This window comes from Falco rusticolus, chromosome 4, assembly GCF_015220075.1.
Source record: "Falco rusticolus isolate bFalRus1 chromosome 4, bFalRus1.pri, whole genome shotgun sequence".
Taxonomy (NCBI): Eukaryota; Metazoa; Chordata; class Aves; order Falconiformes; family Falconidae; genus Falco; species Falco rusticolus.
Genome location: NC_051190.1, coordinates 78332787 through 78353396, shown reverse-complemented (window position 1 = coordinate 78353396; position 20610 = coordinate 78332787). Strand labels below are relative to the sequence as shown.

Sequence of the window (20610 nt, the reverse complement as noted above, 5' to 3'; positions counted from 1 at the left end):
TCTGACTAACCAGTGCCGAGAGCATCTCTACAATTTATTTTTATTGGCATTTCAAGCGGTATTGCAGGAATATATATATTAGAAAGCTGAAAAAACGGAGAGCTCAGGCTACATTTCTGAATTAAATAACCACTTTTCATTTATAAATGCCTAACCTAGAAGTAAGATCCCATGATCCAGCTGTTTTCCCAGGTCTGTGTTAAAGTACTTTACGCACAGAACAATGAAAACATTCACTGCAGGGCACACTGATTTTTTCACTTGTTCCTCATATAGTTGTCAGAATGAGTCACTCGCAACCAAATTTCTGGAACCCACAGAAGGGCCTCATTAATGTGAACCACTGTCAAAAAGGAGGAAAGACTGCGAAGTGTTCTGTAGCAAGAGCTGTAACAGCAATAGGCAGGCTTATCTTTCCCACAGTTCAGAACATATGTAGCAGTCCCTGGGTGTAAGATATTTACTTAAATTTATTTTTAGTTCAGGCTAGTGCACAGAGAAGAACTTCAGGAAAATTCCCTCGAGCCAGTGAAGCTTTCTGTAAGCCAGCAGGTTACAAAAGCTGATCTTCATTTAAAGATATTTCACCTGAGTCTACAACTTCTGGTAGTCAAATACGCATAGTCTGTTACACATATGGAGAGAAAAAAAAAAAAACCACACCAACAAGCAAAGCAAACCCACACTTACAAAACGTTTTTTCTCCACAGTAGGAGCTGTAGTTCTTGTTCTGCTCCAGTACTCACACCGCCCTGCAATTGCCAGATCCAGTTTGACCCCGACAGTTGAAAGTTAGAGTAGCATCACATAAAAGCATAACCTAAGCCTGAAACTTCAGAGGAGCTTTTATTGTCTGTTCAATTGGCTGTTGTTCCTTGGCTGAAATACTCTAGCTTTTAGGCACAGTTAAATTGGTTGTCACATACTTCCTGCACTTTGAAATGAAATAATTAATCCAGGTTAATAGTACTAGCAGGGTCTATTACAGTACTTAAGGTAATGAAACACAGCTGTACCCTGCTTGTGCCTACCATGTCCAACAAGCAGCGTTTCAGATGTAAAAACACCTCCCATCTGCGTACGTGGAATATTCTTTGCTGCTCAATATTATTCTGCATGAACAGCAGAAAGTTAGGTTAGAAAGCACAACATTTAAATCTTAGCAGGATTTTTTTTCCAGAAGAGGTTCACTGCAAGAATAAACCCTTTTTAAAAACAGTGGTTAATTTTGAGCAGCTCTGCTTTATCTCTGAGGCATCAGCTACAATCAGTTCACTCAGCACTCTGTAACAACGTGGAAACACTGAAACATCAGGACAATGCAGAAACAACAGCCTGCTTATGTGAATCTACTACTAGCATTTGTGATTAATTTTACACTTCAAAAAAATACCACCTTTGTTTTCAAGGTAGCTTGCCATTTGTTAATAGCATAAATATAGTAACAGAAAACATAGCAAATGTGAGAAGCTTTTTGACTTTTCCTGGACCCAGCCAAGAAAAAAAGTAAGAATGTTTTTATTAGACTAAACCGTGCTGCTATGCTACACTGCTAGCATACAGGAGGGGTAAATGAAGACAGACATGAACTGTGTATGAGATAACTTATTTTATTTATTCAATTCTCAACTTAATTTTGATGCTAAAAATTGGTCAAAGGCACTTCAAAGAACGTATTTAAGAAACAAATCCTTATGGTGATCATTCCAGACAAGTCACCAACTTATATCTGCAATTAGGGACATGACTACTTACAATTGCAAAGTGAAACATTCACAGGTTTTAAGTGGCATGTACTGTCCAGCAGCAATATTCCATTCTTTTAGCGCATTAATAACATTTGTGGATTGTTTTAAATACAATATGGTAAAACAAAGCAAATTACACTTTTGGAGTTCCACAGAAGCTTTTCTTGACAGAAAAGGGACAAAACCGCCTTTCCGAGTGGTCCTGTACTGACAGATCTATTTTCATCTGTACAAGCACTATAACATCAGCAGCAGGCACATCAGAGAAACAACCCGCACTTTTCTGTCGCACGAAGATAACACGCCCTGCTTGGATAGCAAACTGTTTATAAGAGGTCTATCAGCTACACACTAAAATTTTTATTTCTGGAAGTGTAACAGAACAAACAGCAACATGTGAAGAAGAAGTGATTTTTAATGTATACCCCCCGAAGCAAAACAAAGAAAGTGTCCTTAAAGGCAAAAGATACCGGGAAAGGAACTTCCACAAAATGAGAAATGGTGCCAACATCACCAGCATTTAACCTCCTAAGTAAAGCCAATACAGACTGCACAAAGGAATTGGGAGTAAAAGAAGATTAAAATTGGTTTGGGGTTTTTTTTCTCCTTTCAGAGAAAGAGTAATACTATCCTCTAGTTAAGAATGGTGATCAGAAGGTAACTCTTTGCCATTTTCATTCTTTCTGAACTTAAAAAAAATAAAAATCCACTTACCACAAGGTTAAAATGTTACTCAGTTACACTAAGTGACATTCCCACATCCAAGTGCAAACAACTGATGCCTAGTAATTTCAAGAAAACTAGTTCAAAATTTTTAGATGGGTCACTTAAATCACTACAGTGCCAATGGAAGCTTTTAGGTTTTATATAATTAAGAAGCCTCTTTTAGAAACAAAACAACACAAAGCAGTAAATCTGTACAGCCTAAGAGAGCCTCTGTTGCTGTGCTTCGGAACGGTCTATCCACCTGAAATACGGTAGCCTCCCTGGGCTGCAGAAATACTCAAACTCAATAAATACTTTCTCATAGCACAAAGACCTGAGAGTGAAATAACAAACTACTAGTAGTGTAATATTGTACATGAAAATTATACTGTTCACATTCCAGCGTTGTCTACTGAAACTTTTGAAGGTTGTAAGATACAAACCAATTATTTCAGAGGTATCAGCTCATTGTTACGGCAATACAATTCAACAGAGAACAACAGTCCTCTGTTATAATCACAGAATGTAAAAACCAATCTTTTTTCTAGCTTGTCTGGAAGGAGGGAAAAAAATAAAGAAAATCTTTGCCATGCTGTTAGAAAGGCAGAAGAAATAGATTCAGAGGCCTAAGTGCAAGGACACTTTAAAACAAAGGATGGACGTTTGAAGAAAAGGCTACACTTATTTCTCCAGATAGGCCACCTATTTATGACAATGTAGTATGTTCTTAGCTTTACTCCCTCAAGAAATGGAACACATTAATTTATTTCTCCATTCCCTCTGAGGTCCTGCATGTTTTGTGGAAAGGGACATTCCTGCCTCGCTCTGCTAAATTTCAAGCCCCAGGCAGGCAGCAGATGAGACTTAGAACTTCTGCTAAGAAAAGGGTTCACCATGAGCTCAGCAGCAGCTGGTTTAACTTGCCACCTCAGCCACCAACCTGTGTGGAGCTCAAACATCTCGCTGCCTGCTTCCTTTTGTCCACTCGAGATTTATGCATGACAAAACTGAAGACCCAAAGACAGGATAGCAAGGAACATGAAGAGGAAATGACGCTTCACAGGGCAGCACAGGGCAAACACTGGACACAAATCTGCAGAAAATATGCAAGATTAGTTCTGCCTGTTGTGGCAGAAAATCTTTAAATCCCCACAGATGAACTGAGGAAGAAAGTAGTGATAAAGGAACAGCATAGTTGCGCATGGGCTGAATTTACAAAGAGATTAAGTTGGGATCTTGATTTCATTTTATAACTTCCTTAAGCATTCCAGAAAATTTTAATCACATGTTGGAACAATGCCACTGCAGTTCTCAATACCATATAGATTTCACAATTTTATGGGATAAACACTTAGCTCACGTAATGATGCACCTCTCAACACGGTACCATCCGCTCTCCCTCTGGACAAGCGTGCCTGACTACAGCAAACTGCAGACTTCTTCCTTTTTAAACAAATGCAGTTACAATTTTTTACTTAAGTCAACATACAATAAAGCTCGTGTCCCTTTCAATGTTTCAGAGGCAGTCTTGCTCATAAAAGACTAACAGATTTAACCATGCAGGAACTATTTGTTTAACTAATACTTATGTATGAACCCCGCCTATATTCAAGGCAGGTAAGATGTATGTAATATTTGAACTCCATGAGGTATTTCAGTAATTGTCATCATGCTGCAGAGCAATGGTCAGAAAGGAAGTCATAACTCGCTACTGCTGGACAAGAGATAGAACCCCAATCTGTACAAGAACTATCTTTGGGAAAAAAAAATCCAGTACTTTATGGTAACATCCTCTTCCAGGAACATCCTGAAGGACAGCAGTAGTAAGTAAGGCTGTCTGCTACCAGTATGTGCCCTTTCCAAAACAGTGACTGGAGGTAATTAGGTTATGTCCAAATTCATCAATATGATGAAGGTGAAAAGTGATAAAAAGATGAAAAAACTTTTGTTAAGTGTGGAATAAAGACACACGACATGTCAAACTTAATCCCATCTCCCATGCTGCTATTCACTCCATTTTAAAAAGAGAAAATCACAACGTTTTATGTTAACTATATAAAACATAGGCTTGGCCTCTAAAAATTTTTCAGTAATTAACACACCTATTTTGTCCCACACCAAGAAAGTGTTTTCAGTTAAGAGGCAGAGATACTCATAAAGTAGTGGAGAAAGTAATGCACTTCGAAAGATTCCTGCATTCAGGCTGGCTTACCTGAATAACTACATACTTCAGCTTCAAAAAGAGTGAAATAAGGATCATTTAACACTTTGTTCTGAAAAGGTAACAAGGAGCAGACACAGAAGAAATTCTCTACAGGGCGGTGGGGGACAGGGAACGGAACGTTCATGAAAGCGAAATTAAGTACTTCAGCCACATAAACTAGAAGCGTAGGGAAACAGTCACATTGGCTTCGCTGCAGCTTTAAAATAGGACTGGTTTGTATCTGTAAAATTTTAATGAATAAGGTAACGCCACAATTAAAGCAATGTTAAAATTAAATGGCAACAAGCTATAATACTGGCTGAAACCAAGTTATTGTAATGTAACTTTGGTAAGATATTATACTTTCTGTTTTACCTGGAAGGTGTGATGGAAGAGAGACTTGTATTTTGAAAAGCATCTACCTTATTTTATGCTGAAAAATTCTGAGATTTTTATATCCATTCAACCAATAGGATAAGTTAATACAAAAAACCAACACCACAAAAAAAAAAAGCCACAGGTAAATGTCTTGCATCACCTCAGCAATTTAAACAACAGTAACTATTTCTGGATTTCTCCCCTAAAACAGTAGTGATCCAACTTCATATTGTTTTGTACAAGAGAGACTTAATTTTTTTTTAAATAATTCATAGCAATGAATTCCATTTCTGAAACAATTCAGATTAATCTTTTGGGTGGATCCCTGCCTATTCACAATAACCAGTCTGTCATTAAGATTAAGGCAAAGTAGACTTGACCGTTTTCATGCCTCTCTGAGAATGCTAGAGAAAGCCATCATGAAGTATTTGATTGTGCAGCACCTGATTTCTAACATTAGAACTGACCTAACAGAACAATTGGAAGGAAATAAGAGGAGAACAGAAAAAGGAACAGAAATACTGTATGATTACCTTTGAACCTGTCCACTACGTTTTTTATACAAATTCTTCCAGATATTAGTGTACCAGAACCACCTCCTATTTCATAGCTTTAGGGCCTCAGATCTTCATGAGCAGGGCTGCAAGGTCACACTATCCCAGTCAGAGCCAGCACCAGACTATTTTACACAGACAGTGACAGGAAGTACTGCCAACATGATTTTTCAAATAACTGCTATGAGTCATTTTAGTCCACAAGCTTCATGCAGGAGTTTGAGAAGACTCTTATTCATTGTACTGGCTTCTTCTTGTTTTCTTCAAAATTCAATTAATTCTCAGAGATTTTTTGCTTTAGCTTTTGTTTGTCTTCCAGTGCTTCATTTTTGCTCTGCTCTTCCAGACTCTTTGTCAAATCAGGATTGTACCGATACAAATACCCATATGGACGGAGATGATAAATCAAATATTCCAAATGATACATAGTCATGGAGTCAACGTAGTGGAATGAAACTGCTAGATCAGAGCAGCATCCAGGACCCTAAAATACAAAACAATTCAAAATAATCAGCAAGAAATGCAAAGCATGCCGTGGATTAAAGATCCAGGAAGAATTCAAACACATACCTGACTTCACGGTAAGAAGTTTGCTATCAGCCATACATATACTTCAAAACTTATGTTTTGCTTGCCTAGTAATATCAGACATATGTGCCAAAGCATCTTTCCAAAATAAAGTTGGACAAAGCCTATTGCTTCTGTAATCAACCCAGCGAAAAAGCTAGCTGCCCTCAATGTCAGAGGGATTTTGCTTTTTTTTATGTCAGTTTTGAAAGAAAACCAAGCAGCAGCAAGAAGGTCTAAACGCATTGTGTTTATATATGTAACAATACATGCTTGTTACTCATGACAGCATCCACCCATAGTATATAAACCAAATGTGTGTGCACATGCACCTGTGTGTGTTCACACATTACAGTTCAGTAAAATTATCAGTATCTAACTTCCTACATACACAAAGTTGTAAAAAATAAATTTTGGAACTTTTTTTAAAAGCTTATTACTTTCATGGATGTTACCAAGCATTTTTAAGAGCTAAAAGATCATTAACATTTGTTACAACTTGTATTTTCTATCTCAAATTCAGCTTTGAGAACACTTTTCTGGAATATAGTTTTGAGGGAGGGGTTTTCACCAGATTTGGTTACAGAGCCGCTAATATTCCAACTCTAATTGGAACTAAGATTAAGTATTTAAAGACACTGACGACAACAACTATTATATAATTGTTACTCGTTCAATCATTACTAAGCTTGATCAATATAGCTTGTTTTTGATACCAGACAATGTAGTCTCTATCCAAACAAAGCGTGATAGGACAAGATCAAATAAGTGATTTCCATTATGGATCCCCACCACCACTACATCAGCTACAGATGGAACTGCCCACAGCTCCTAAAAAAGCAGCCACATCACAGATTATACAATTGACGAAGTTTACAATGCATAATGCTTTCAGATCACTTAAATTTCAAGTAGCACCCTGCTCCCCCATTCCATCCCTTCTCTTTTCTTTCTTCCTTTTTTTTTTTTCTTTTTTTTTTTAAACCAGAGATTTCAGATGTGGAACACAAAGAACAATCTGAAGTTCTTGCAGTAAGAATGTTTCAGCTTGTAAAAGCAATTTTTGTTGCTACTAAAAAGAATTAAAAAGAAAAAAAAAAAGTTTTGCCAGCTCTCATGCTTCCCTCCACTTCTGCAGAAGGGATATAAGAGTCCAGTAATAGTACACAAGGAAATCTAATCGTGTTTCCTTGTTTGAGTCATGCTTTTATTTCATTTCTAGGCAGCATTCATTCTTCTGTAATATTTTCAATGGAATTCATTTCATGTACACTTTAACAACCTTCAACAAAAAAGTGAGTGCAAGGCAGCTACCAGTGTTCAAGCCAGGTAACACTGCATACAGTTATCAGTGATAAGAGAAGTGTATTGCAGCACATCTACCTCCATTTGAAGTGAAAATGTCCAGCAGGCAGTACGGTCTCATCTACCGTTACCCAGCAGCCCCTCCAGTAACTTGGGAATCTCTTAGACAATGGTAACCAACTATCATGAGCAAGTCTCAAAATCTGTTCTATTTCTATAGGTTTTATGCAAAGTTTGCTGTTGGGTAGAAGATAAAAGTGTGTCAGTGCCACTTTTCCTTTCAGTAGGCTTTAATGTAACTAAGCTATACTGTTTGACCTGGCTCAGTACAGTGGGCACACAAACCTTGGAATGAATCACGCTGATCTCTGTTCTCACTGCACACTAGTAGTTGGATGGCTGCAGCACCGTGTGAGAGAGAGGAGGGAACAAAACAAAACAACTTTGCAAGGAAGGTAGTAGTGGTGACACTAGACAAGCTTGTCAGAAAGGTTTCATCATTTTTTGCTGGCCACAGAACACAGCAAAACAGCAATAATTAAGACTAATTAGCTCTTCTGGAACATTAAGTTATTAGCATCAATTTTTAGTTGATCAGTGTATTTAACATCTACACAGGTGTTATCACGGGATATCACAATAAAACCATCTTTTCTAAACCGTACTGAGCTGCTATTAAACTGCTAATTCACACATCATACACACGGTAAGATGTACTTCATCAAATGGGTTCCTAAGGACTCACCTCTACAGCTGGGTAATAATTGTAATTCCAGTACCAGAATGTTTTTGGTAGGTATCCTCTGATTAAGTGATGTTCTGGAACGAAGGGATGAAAGGTTTCTCTGCCACTTGTATCCCTAGAATCTCCTGCTTCCACATTAATGATCTCCATGCATTTTCCTAATGCTAGGTCTTCGATAGAGGAACTGTGAGAGCATTTGTTTGTTTTAAATGCAGCAACAAATCTCTTCAGAGCTTCTTTGCTCAGAACATATCCTGCTCCTCCACTCATGTAGCCCTGTTTCACATATGGCTTAAACCTTCTTCCAAAGTATATTGGTTGTTCAGGACTGTATTTTGAAAGAAGCCACCTCAAATTGTCCAATATAACATATGTATCATCATCTGCTTTCATAAACCAATCAGCATCATCAAAATAATGGTCATATACGTACTGAAAAGCTTTAATAGTCTTCCAGTACAGTTGGTCCCTGCCTTCTTTGGTTTCTAGCCCCACAGTTGGGAAGTCTTTATTTTCCTCAGAGCTCATAAAAAGTATTTTATTACAACGTTGGGCCCAAGTGGCCTTAACATGCTTGGCTTTCTTTTCTAGATTTTGAGGACCAGTCATGACCCAACACAGTATTTTCACCTTCTGATACAGTCCCTCTGCAATATTTTTATTCTCATCTAAAAAAAAAAAAAAGAAAAAAAAAGGAAAGTTCCAAACAAGTATTAGACTTGATTGTAAAACAAGCTAAGAGCAACCTCCCCCCAGACATGTTTCTAGATCAGAAAAGACATACAGAGAGAAAAAGAGGCATTTGCTTATCAATGTACCAGTTAATGAAATTAATGTTAGATTTGGGAAGAAAACAAACAAGACCCCTAAAACCAAGAACCTAAAATTTTTAAAGCTACTTCCATTTAACAGGATAAAGGACAGCATATGAGCCACATCAAAATGAGTATTTGTTCAGGGAACTGTGGCTTTAGAAAACCTTGATTAGTACATAAAAACTGTTTGGAGGTAACCTCTTTATGGTTGTTGAAGGACTAATAAAAATCAAAAAGCTGAATATTTTTGCCATTCACAATGAGCACAACGATTACAACACAAAAAGGTCAAAAAGTAATAGGCTTTGTTACATATATTCATATGAATCAACAAAACCTAACAAATGTTTCTAAAACGGCCATATATTTTTGAAGGAAAAAGCAGATGGCAAGCCAGAAAGAAAGAATTTATCATCAAATCAAGTTAAATCTTATTTGTAAAAAAATCAGATTAAATAAATTAGGATGCTATGAAACTAGTATTATTGTTGTGCCAAAATGTTTTTATTTGCAGACAATACAACAGAATAGACACAGTCATCTCAGCTGCATAACAGTGTTTTCCACGCTGCCAAAGCATTCATTTCCCTCAAAGAAACATTTTCATTTGATACATTAACTCATGTAAAAGAATATTCAGTGGAGAATGAGGTCTGTATAACTGGTCCTAAAATAATACTGCTTATAATTCATGCAACAACAGATCAGATTTCTTTGTAACAATGTTCTACAATTACATGTGAAACACTCATAAACTTGTCTTACAAAGTTTGCAGATTAAATACTTTGAAATAGCAAATTACTTATTATCGTAGTCTTCAGCAAATGCATTATACTGCATTTTTTCTCATCCAGACTGTCCCAACACAGGCACTATCTGTATTTAGAATGAACTCACTTAATGAGATGCCTCAAATGTAAATGTATGCCTGAAACATTGGAAGGGTCTACCTTCTCTGCAAAAAACAAACAAAACAAAGTGCAACAGAATTTGCCTGTTTTGTGACTGCAAACAGCAAACAGCAACCTGTGTTTGGACTGCTGCATAAACCAGCTTGGCAAACAATGCCCATAGTGACCCCCTCTGCCCCCTCGGCTCACCCCAATTCCAAGTTTTACTAATAATTTCAAAAAGTTAATTTCTTTTTTTATTTTTTTTAGCTGTATCTAAGAGGCTAGATCAAAAGTTAGAAGTTGTCCAAAATTAGTTTCTTAAAGCTAAAAAACAGTTCAGTCACGTCTAAAATGCTAGCAAGTATATCTGCTTAGCAAAACCCTCGTTTAATGTCAATAGTTTATGTGTGAAGATCCTGCTCCACAAAAGTCTGGATACACACGTTTGTTCAACAGCTGGGCTCTAAGGAAAAAAATCACTACTGTAAATAATGTAAACAAAGAAAACCACCATTCAGTAGACCTCAGGAGAACACTTATTCAGATGTAACCTGAACATGGGGAAAGTGAAAAAAAAAGGATTCATACAAATTCTTGCCAGTGAAGAAAGCAACATTTTGCAACGCATGAAAAGGAAGCATATTATATAATTAGTCAGGCATAACAAAATACCTTTATGCTGTCCAGAGTCTGCATTGAAATTCATTTGTCCTTGCAGCTGATTGTTATCAATATCTGCTGAGTGTTGACCATGTGGATCATTGTGAAGGACATGAGGCTGGATCTTAACCTGTTCTTCTAGTATAATGCTAAACAGAAGATAGCACACAAAAAATCCTATTGCTGATCCAAAAGTGAAGGTTAGAAGGTTCATCAAAGACTTAGAAGAGGCCATCTCCTGAAGGTAATACACTGTCAAAAACAAATGAAAAATACATTAAGCTTAAAGCCACTTAATGCAGAAATCAAATCTAAAACTATAGCAAGAAATCAAGGACTAAATATCTGGAACTAGAGATCTCAGTTCTATCTGAGTTTCAGCTCCCCTGGGTTTGCATGGAAGTTTAAGTACAAGAGCAATGCAAAAAGTCATATAAAATTCTACAACCACTGATAAATTTAGAACAAAGAGCCTATCGTATATCCTTTAGCTTAAAATTATAAAAGACAGTCAAAAATCACAATAGTGATTGTATATATAAAAAACATTCATTATATTAATACAATATTTATACAAGAACGTATACAAAGTGCAATACCTTAAACATATAATTGTAATGTATGTTCACTTCTTTATTCTTTTCATTCCAAGAAATCTGTGCTTTAAAAGGTAATACCCAAGTATTTTATGAAGCTAAAAGATGGTGATCAAAGGCAATCTACAGGTCAAGATAGAATACAGGCCTGAGATGTACTTAAACTCCAGGAGTAAGCATATTATAGGAATTCTTTAACAGATGTCAAACGTAAGCAGATTCTGAAGTGGTATAAAAGCAAATCTACTCTCAAAATAGGGCATTTTCCTTCCAATTTTAGGAAATACTGAAGACAGACTTTCAGAAGGAAGCGTAAGACGACATTCTGCATTTTCATACAGAACCACCCATTTTTAAAAGGCATTTGGAGGAAGAAGACAAAACACATCAGACTCAAGGCCTCTTCTACGTATCAAAACCCTTGTATTCCAGTAATAAATAAAAAAATACACCACCTCACTTCAGCCACACCCTTGCTCCTCAAAAACTAAAGGACTTGGCTGACCATTTTTACAAAATTAAAATGAAATCAGCATCCACGCCTGCATAAAGTGAGCTTTATAAATCCAAAACAAGTGTGAATTTGTATATATTAAACACTTGCAAACCAATTTCAGGCTGTTGAGGCCTGAGGCTTTTTCGTCTTTGCAAAGGACTGAGATATTTTCTAACAGTTCACGACTAAACTACAAAAACGTTGACTGGTTAATATATACTGGATTTAAGCCAGAGCCTTACAAACAAGTTGATGATGTTCCCTCCATCGGGATCATTTTTAATGCCCATGGGCAGAACTCTAGTTAGTTAGGGAGCCAAAAAAAGAAAATTATGGAATGTACAGAGCATCAATGAAAACCATCGATCGGAAAAGAGCTACAGCCCCTAAAACAACTCATTTAGCCTGCAACCACTTATGTCATTGGCTGTGCAGAGTCTATTGGAAAAAGACTGTCCCCAAGCAAGCTGCATGAATCACTTTGCAGAAACACACCCTCCAAATACCAGCTTTCTGTCTGTCTGAGTGCTCTCCTGAACGGAAAGCAGAGAGGACAGGATGCAGGCATGCACATTGTTAGGTTGGCAATTTCAGAAATCATCACATTTACTGCACCCATGCAAATCTAGATAATTTGGGAGCAAAGCAGCTCTTAAGATGTTTTTCTTTCCACACTGCTAGAAAAGGGAAAGAAAACTGGAAGCACAACTCGAAGCACAAAATAAAAATCAAGAAACTTAAAAGGTTGCAACAAATTCACATAATTATAACTGTGGTTGGTAAGGAGTTGTAGTTCTTTAAAACGAAAAAGAACACTATACACCTTTTTTTATTCATATGCTGTCTTCCCTCAGTTCAGTACCACATCTTGGTGCAGACTAATGACTGCCTTTTGACATGACATCCTAAAGTATAAAATTGACTATATCACCATTTGTGATGCAGGCCTTGAAAAACACATTTGGTTCCCTGCTTTATTTTTATTGTCTTATATGCCAGTAACTTGGGAAGAAAACATGAGGACCTAGATCAGGTGCCTTAAAAAAAAAAAAAAAAAAAAAAAAAAAGGCACAACCCCAGAGCATTTAAGGATTTAAGGACAAGGCTACCCATAGAAGCAGCACTAAAATTATTATTTTTGTATTCACCTTCCCCATCTATCACCACAATGTCCCCTCAAAATGTGCAAAGGGAGAGGGCCAGAATAAAATAATGCTTTCTGTCAGTATATTAAAAGGTGAAAAAAATAATAATCCATGCATGCACATGACATAGCTATAGCACCTTCTAGAAAAAGTCTCCATTGCTCTATTTCTCAATATTAAGTGTCTCTCTGCCATACAATTTCAGTTATCTGCTCTAACAGCTGTTAAAATTACTCTTGCTTGGAGAGAAAAAAGGAAAATTACTTGAAAATATCTGCTACTTATTAAACTATGGAATTATACTAAATTACATAACTAAAAAACCAAAGTGTATTGGAAATATTAAAAGATAAAAAAGTACATTCATCACATTTGGAAATCAGAAGTTGATTTGAAGTATTCCATGAGCATAGAGGATTTCTGGGAGCAGGCAGAGACAAATGCTGAAGCTGTACTTCATATTTGATATGAAATGCCTTTAGTTAGTTTCCATTCTAAAATAATCTGCTCACCATTCTTTCAATTTTTTTATCAACAGACTGGACCACTACTACATACGTGTGCATTCATATGTTTATAAACTCCAACAGTAAACAGGACGGAAAACTTCACTTTTTCTATTATCTTTATATTTGACTATATAAATAGAGTCTTAACTTGCCAGCAAAAAATAACTGAATGCTGTAGCATTAGACTAGAACCAGAAAATGTCTAAAAGGGAAGTCAGTTATTATGATAAGTATCTACACTGAGACTCTTTATTGACATTCTTTTCTATACGGGGATTTATTCAGGGGCAAGACATGCAAAACATTTAAGTGTTCAAGGCCAGTTTGGATGAGGCTTTGAGCAACCTGATCTACTGAAAGACACCCCTGCTCATGGCAGGGAGTTGGACTAGAAGATCTTTAGAAGGTTCCTTCCAACCCAAACCACTCTGTCACACTATGATTCTATGACATACAAGAGGGAAAAGGTAAGTAAAAAACCTATCAGGTCACTACAAGATCCCCATTTTTATTTTGATCTCTATTTTTACTATTCTTGAGTTAAAAACCAGACACTATTAAAATAAATATCTACAACAAAAGCCTATGTTTAAACTTAATATATGCTCCACTGCCCTATTATGGCAGCTTAAACAAATATACCTAAATAGATACTCACATAGGTAGCCCTATTCATATCAACCACACCAAGAAATGTTTTGAAATTCTATCACAACAGCCATTGTAGATTTGGCTCCAAATTTAAGTTTTGTGAGTCAACAACTTCTGCATCTTCAAGCTTACAGAAAAAGTGATTTTTCTGTATTAAGGGCTGCTGAACCTGGCAACAGAACAGAGACAAGGCTGCTGCAACTCCATGTCCCCAGGTTCTGCCAGTGACAAGGCTGAGGATGTATTCCCATAATTGCACATGCAAACATGCATATACATGTGGCTGACCATACAGATCGATGCAGCTAAAAACTGTTCGTGCAAATACAAACACAGTCTGGCTGTATGCTGCTCCTCTCCCTTGCAGACCAGGACAAAAGTCTGTTAGTGAGGAATATACACACACACACACAATGTGGATCCCTCCAGTAACTGGCCTCAGACACTCAATCTATCCAGGAACCAATCCTGAATCCTCAGCTTCCCAGAGTCCCACTCCAGTTGCTGGTACAGACCTCCTCACCAGAGACACACACATGCAGATCCCCACAGGCATACCATGATCCCCCACTCAATGGCCTTAAGACATTCAGTCCACTCAGTAACCGACCCTTGGACCCCCAGCAGTTGCCTTGCTCAGACACAGATGCAAATGAGCCTCCAAACCAAATCCCAGATCTTGCAGTCCCTCCAGTAGCCGGCTTGGACATCCTGGACTCTCGTAATGCGAAACTGAAGATCCTCTGATCTCATTAGTACCTGCCCCACCCTTAGAGCTGCCTCAAAAGCCCTGCCTAAAACCCAAGCCTCTTACCCTACTTACTGGCTAACCCTGCATGATACTCACTAGCAACTGCAGACTGGCATACTTGCCAAGACTACAAACGCACTCCAGTCTCCCCAGTTCCCGGCACTCCAGACACAAGCCTCTGTGACTTACAGGCCCCACTCTGGTTGCTGGCATTTGGACTCCCACTCACTCCAGTCCCTCCAGTTGCTGGCACGACAGACGGAGAGAGGTCCCTCTAACCTATGGTACCACTCCAGCTGCTGGCACTTAAGACATCAGTATGCACACATTAACATAGCAGTCATCTCATCCAGGAAAACAGAAATGCAGTTTAATGAGAAAAAGAGGGCAGGCTGTGGTAACCTGGCACAGGGCATGGCCAAACATACTGACCAGCCACTTGTTTACAATTGACCAAGCCCCTTATCCCCTTACCCTTCTGTCTTCCCCTACTTGTTCCTCCTCAAACCACCTTGTTCCCTTTAGTCTCTTCCCTAAGCATCCCATAATAAGTTTTGTATAGTCAGAAGATGCTCTTCTCCCGCATTTTGTAGGCAGTTACCCCCCTCAATCCTCCAGAGCCTTCCTGTTGACTTATCTTGATGTGAGTCACACCCGGGCAACGGTGCCAATGACCCTCCAGTGACAGAGCTGGCGGCTGCTTCCTCTGATGAGATTCATGCCCCCCGCCCCCCCTGCCCCCATTGTGTGGTCCTGGTGATGATGAGCCTCTTAACATCTTAATCTAAAATACATTTCCCACTTTGCTAGCTGTTCCAACGAGATTAAAATCACCTTCCTAAACCAAAGTAATCTCAGTGAATCCCCATGCAATAGGAATATACGATACTGAAGCTTGCCCCATGCCCACTCCTAAAAAAACCAACCAACCAAACAAAAAAAGCTTTAAATTTAATACTTCTAAGCAAACTCAGACTGTGTAAGTTTTTGAACTTGTTTCAAGAGGAAACACGTTCAACAAAAAAACCCACAAACAAATCTGGGATTTTGAAACTTACAGAACGTGGGACATAACTCCTAGATATTTTTATACAAGTTTTTCTCAGTATCATTCCATAATCACTTTAAGATTTGATAAATTAACTATGAGAAATATGGCTAGCCTACACATACAGCTGGTTCTTCCTTGTATCCCTTACTGAAGAAGTGAGGGGGAAGCTCTGAGGCGTCAGCATGAAACCGAACATAAACGTTCCTTGAGAGCTGCATAATTAGCAATGAAATTGATCTCTACTACCACGTCCTTAACAGTCAAGCAACACGTCAGAATAATTCAAGTCAAAACACAGAAAACTTAAATCAGCTGTGCAATGCCCAAGAAAGGTCTTCTGCTCAAAGTCCCATTATTTCTACAAGCTTTATACATACACATTCATATGCTTCTAAAATGAAGCATGTGCACAAGCTGCACATTGACTAATATTGCCTGCATCAACAATTACTAGGAAACCGCGGCAGTTCACATCAACTAAGCACAGATTATATTTTTCACCTTCGAAAACATTTTGTGTTTTTTTAAAAAAAACTAATCTGATGTTCTAAGCATTTCTTTGGAGAGGAGCTTTTCCCATCAACAACTCTTGGTTGGTCTGTCAAAAACCACAGACGACAAAAGCAGGGTATTTGGGTGCAGGCGGCCAGTAACAGCACTGAAAGAAGATGTGCAACAACCCCGCAGCACAGGTGAGACGGCAGAGAGAGCTCCTTCCTCATTCCCACAGCGGACACCCTCCCACAGCAACAGGTCACCCTGCCCAGCGCCCGGCCCCCCAGCCCGCTGCTCACCCAGCCCGCGCTGCACGGAACTGCGCCGTCGGCCCAGGAAGTCCCCGTTACACGGAGCAGGCGGCGGACGGCTGGGAGCAGCCGGCCGCTCCCGCCCCGCAAGGCACCTCGCTCCCTCCCCCGGGGCTCCGAGGGACTCGCTGGCTTCCAAGGAGACCCCTCCCTCGGAGCCCCCCCGCCCCGGGCTGCCAGGCACCTGCCGTCCCCGCAACCGCGGCTCCTGCGCGCACCCCCCCGCCGCCGCCGCCGGGGTGAAACGCACCGCCCCGGCCACCACCTCCCGCCCCGTCACGGCGGGCAGGCACCTTCCGCACCTTCCCTCACGCCGCCTCCCCGGCCAGGGCGCTGCCTTCAGAGGCCTGCCCGCCGGCCTGCCCACGGCGACGGCGCGGCCCGGGACCCGCCGCCGCCCCCCCAGCGCCGCTCGCCCGCGCGGCCGGGCCGGGTCGCCCCCTCCCCTCACCTCGCCGCCCGGCGGGGGCCCGGCGCGCGCTCAGCCGCGCGGCCCGCAGGCAGCCGTTGGCCGCGCGCAGGGGAGGCCGCCGCCAGACCCGCCGCCCCGCGCCGCCGCCGGCCGGCACCATCCCGCTGCCCCGCGCTGCGCACCCCCGAGCGGGGGGCGGCCGGCCCGGCCCCGCCGCCCGCTCATTGGGCGGCCGGTGCCGGGGGGCGTGGCCGGCCCCGGCGCACGCAGTTAACCCCTGCCCGCCGCGCGGGCCCGCCGCGTGGCAGCTCGCTCGTTCCCCCTCGTGCTCTCTCGCGCGCGCGGCGTCGGCACCGGGCGCGGCCGGTAGAGGGAGCGCGCTCCCCCCCAGCAGCTCTGTCCCCCGCGCGGGGATCGCGCGTGGGGACGGGAGCCCGGCCCGCCTTCCCCCTCCGCCCCGCCGCCGGCAGCGCCGCCACGTCGCCGGGCCGGGCGGCGGGCAGAGCCTGCGCCTGCCCTGCGGGGAGGGTGAGGGCGGGCGCCGCTGGCCGGGGCCGCTGCCGCAGCCGCAGAGTGAGGGCGGGGGCCGCCTTGCCTGCCGTGCTCGGCGGCGCGGTCAGGGCTCTGGGGCGTGAGGGCGGAAAAACAGCACCGGGCGGGAAGCGAGGAGCATGCGGGGGCACGGGAGAGGCGGGAGAGCGTCACCTCCGTTTGACTACCCAAAGGTTTGCAGCGGCGGGGTGTCCTGGTCTCCTCAGGCAGCCCTGGGCAGGGAGCGCCGCGGGCAGCCTGTACCCGCCCTCCCGCCGCGTTACCTGGCCCCGGGCCGTGCCGGGGAGCAGTGGTGCCGTGTGCTCAGGCCGGGCTGCGGAGCTCCGCTGGCTTGCGGCCCCTCATTCCCTTCCCTGCAGCCGGTCTGGAGCCGCTGCACTTCCAAAATGCCATTAGGCAACTGCAAGGGACGTTGCTAGGTAACCGAGCCCTCTGAAATCGTTTCTTATCTCCCTGGCTAAAGCTGCCTACCTTTTTCACATCTCTGACGTTTCTCTCTTGATATCTTTCCTCAGGAAAAATCTATTAAATATGAAGAGCGATTGTAGATTTAAAAGGTGTAACGGAAAGATAGCATTTTGCAAACAGCGGGGAGTTAATGGAGCTCCACAGTTAATAGGTACAAGGTTTTTGGGTTGTTTTTTTTTTAATAGGACTGGGGTGCAGGTGTGTGCAAACGGGCACCGGCCCATGCTGAGGGCCACTAGTGTGCCTGTAAATGAAGGTCACTGGATACGCACTGCTCTTGACATCGACTATATCACCTCCCTCCCTGTGGTTCTCAGCCCTTCCTCCAGCCTGTCCAGGGTTCAGTCCAAACCACAGCTTTTCTTCTTCATAGCTATAGAATTGCGCGTTTGCTTTCTGCCTCCTCTCTCTCCTAAACCATTACTCACTCGGGGGTGTCTCATTTCTCCTCTACTTTCAGGCTTTTTTCTCCAGCCCATCGGGTCATTTAGGAGATGCTGGCTTTTGTATTGGCTTAAGAAACTGTCATATCCCACGTGGCTCCAGGTCGTATTTTCTCATTCCTGCCTAATCCCACAGTTTGCTGCCCCCTTAAAATAAAAATTACAAACAACTTGGTGAGTGGTATCTCCTTGAGCTAGTTTCATCATAGAAGAAGGTGCAGAAGTGAACATACTGGTTGAAGGGGGGAAGTTTGAGTGTTTGGCATTAAGAAATTAAACTATAACCAGTAACAAAGACAATAGAAATTGCAAAGGCTGTTGAAAAAAAAAAAAAAATAAAGTTTTCTGTCTTATCGTTAACACACCCCCCCCCCCCCAAAAAAAAAAAAAATTTCGTAGGAGTTCTGTCCACCCATGTCCAGGGCATGCCTTAAAATTCTGAAATAGATTAAGTGAAGTTTTCAAAATGTCTCATATTGCAGATAATGCAGCATAGTTAAGTTGAACGTAAGATTTAATTTTGCTTGGTGAACTCTTAAGATTAGTCGTGCGTCATGGGAGTTCTACTATCAAGGACTGTGGCCCATGTATAGTACATATGTATATGTGTATATGCATGAAGTGCTACACTTTTTCATACTGATGTGTTCATTGAGCCGTTTTACTTTTTGTTAGGCTAGTTTGAAATGAAAATTTCAAAGAGAAAGAAGGAGGAATGTATGGTAATTTAACAAACATCAATCACGGCTTGCCTATTAATACTTGTGTAAAGTTTGCTTTAACAAATGTGACTGGATTGGCCACGTTGTAATAGCTGTTTAACATTTTATGGAGACATTTACATACCACCGTACAAGCAAGTGTTTTTTATACTCACGCATAGATGAGCAATCTGTGGCAGTTCAAAGTAAGGAAACGAGCCCCTCTGAGGTCTTGCATGTGTGGTGGTAGCCAGCACACTTCCACACCTTCTGCTGTGCAGTGAACTGTCTCTGGATGCCTATGCAGAGGCAAAGGTCATTTTCTTGCCTGGGTTGGAAAGTGGGAGCAGGCCTGGTGTCCTCTCTTACTTGCAGGGCGTGTAGATCTGCTTGACCACAGTCCCTTTCTATATAGATGTGCTAGTTCTACATGAGACTCTCCTCTGCTACTGACAAAGCCCAGCAGTGATGGGGGGACACTGGTGTCATGGTAATATGGCAATGAGATTCACACCACTTACCTTCTGGTGTGTGTGGCTAGGAACAAATGAAAGGTGAATTAAATTTTTAGGAGTTTAATTTAAAAGAAAATAAATCCCTTTGGTCTTCATGTCAGTATATACAAAAGAATGTGATCTTTCCCTGCTTAGGAGGGCTAGCTGTATTCAACATCAAGACTGTTTCCTGCATACTTCCAAAAGGTGCAGGGCAAAAGCAGGGTAGCAGGCCCTGAATCCCTTTACTCATCACTAGGTAGGTCGTCATGAGCTACTTGGGTGGGCATCTTCACCCCTACGCCCTCTGAAGAGCCCTCCAGAGTACATACCTACCATAAAAGCCCACTTACAGATCAGCTACTGATCTCAGCTCTCTTCGTTTCCGAGCGCAGGAGTCTGAGGATACAAGTTTCTAAATCAGCTGACACAAAGTTAAGGTGGAAAACGCAACAGCTGTTGTAGGCTATGCAATTTGGCAAGGCACTGCCTACGCACATAGGATTTAAATATTTAATTGCATATCTAATAAATATCTGTGGTGAAACTGTGTTTTCCTTCTGTAAGCAGCTTTCTACACGCTAATGGCTGACAAGGAACCAGCTTTACCAGATCAGATTCTACATACTTCCATTGAAAACTATTTTGTTTTAACATTTTGTTCAATTATAAATGGTCATATCTTGACTTCGTTTATGCCATTGCTTTTATGGATCATCAGCAAGACCATGAAAATATATATTAATTCTGTATATTTTGACTGAATATAATAAAATAATTCTGTATATTTTGACTGAAAGCTACTTCTGTATTCTCTGTTCACTATTTAGTCAAACAGACAACCAGATTAAATGTAATGCCTTGTTAGCGTAATATTATAAAAAATCCCACTAACCTGACTGTTCCGGTTCAGTGAGGCCATTCCTCTCTAAAGAACCTGTTCCCCATTCTGTGTCAACTG

At 41.3% G+C, this 20610-nt stretch overlaps 1 protein-coding gene and 1 long non-coding RNA gene across 6 annotated transcripts; one reads left to right on the top strand and one right to left on the bottom strand.

Moving 5' to 3' along the window:
* Positions 1–1590: 1590 nt before the first annotated feature.
* Positions 1591–17903, bottom strand: C1GALT1 (core 1 synthase, glycoprotein-N-acetylgalactosamine 3-beta-galactosyltransferase 1). Of its 5 annotated transcripts, none has more exons than XM_037385056.1 (4): positions 17807–17903; positions 10587–10826; positions 8206–8873; positions 1591–6072 (listed from the first exon to the last, which is right to left on the bottom strand). In XM_037385056.1, the coding sequence occupies exons 2-4, from the start codon at positions 10807–10809 to the stop codon at positions 5863–5865; spliced, it is 1101 nt and encodes a 366-aa protein (XP_037240953.1). In that variant the 5' UTR covers positions 10810–10826; positions 17807–17903; the 3' UTR covers positions 1591–5862. The 5 variants fall into 5 exon arrangements, with proteins under 5 accessions (XP_037240953.1, XP_037240952.1, XP_037240954.1 ...); XM_037385055.1 differs by lacking the exon at positions 17807–17903 and adding an exon at positions 17031–17125; XM_037385057.1 differs by lacking the exon at positions 17807–17903 and adding an exon at positions 16882–16903.
* On the top strand, positions 17884–20365 carry LOC119146823. Its single transcript, XR_005103852.1, has 3 exons — positions 17884–17962; positions 18059–18162; positions 18472–20365. It is a non-coding gene; the product is annotated as an uncharacterized LOC119146823 (long non-coding RNA).
* Positions 20366–20610: the final 245 nt, after the last annotated feature.

Bases quoted from the DNA above. Each gene is read 5' to 3' on its own strand.
- C1GALT1 (XM_037385059.1), bottom strand. From the start codon at position 16,495: ATGAGGAAGGAGCTCTCTCTGCCGTCTCACCTGTGCTGCGGGGTTGTT. The intron at 10,827-16,389 runs GTCTGTGGTTTT...TGTTTTTGACAG, and splicing joins CCAAATACCCTGCTTTTGTC to TGTATTACCTTCAGGAGATG. The intron at 6,073-8,205 runs GTGAGTCCTTAG...TTTGTATTTTAG, and splicing joins ATTATTACCCAGCTGTAGAG to GGTCCTGGATGCTGCTCTGA.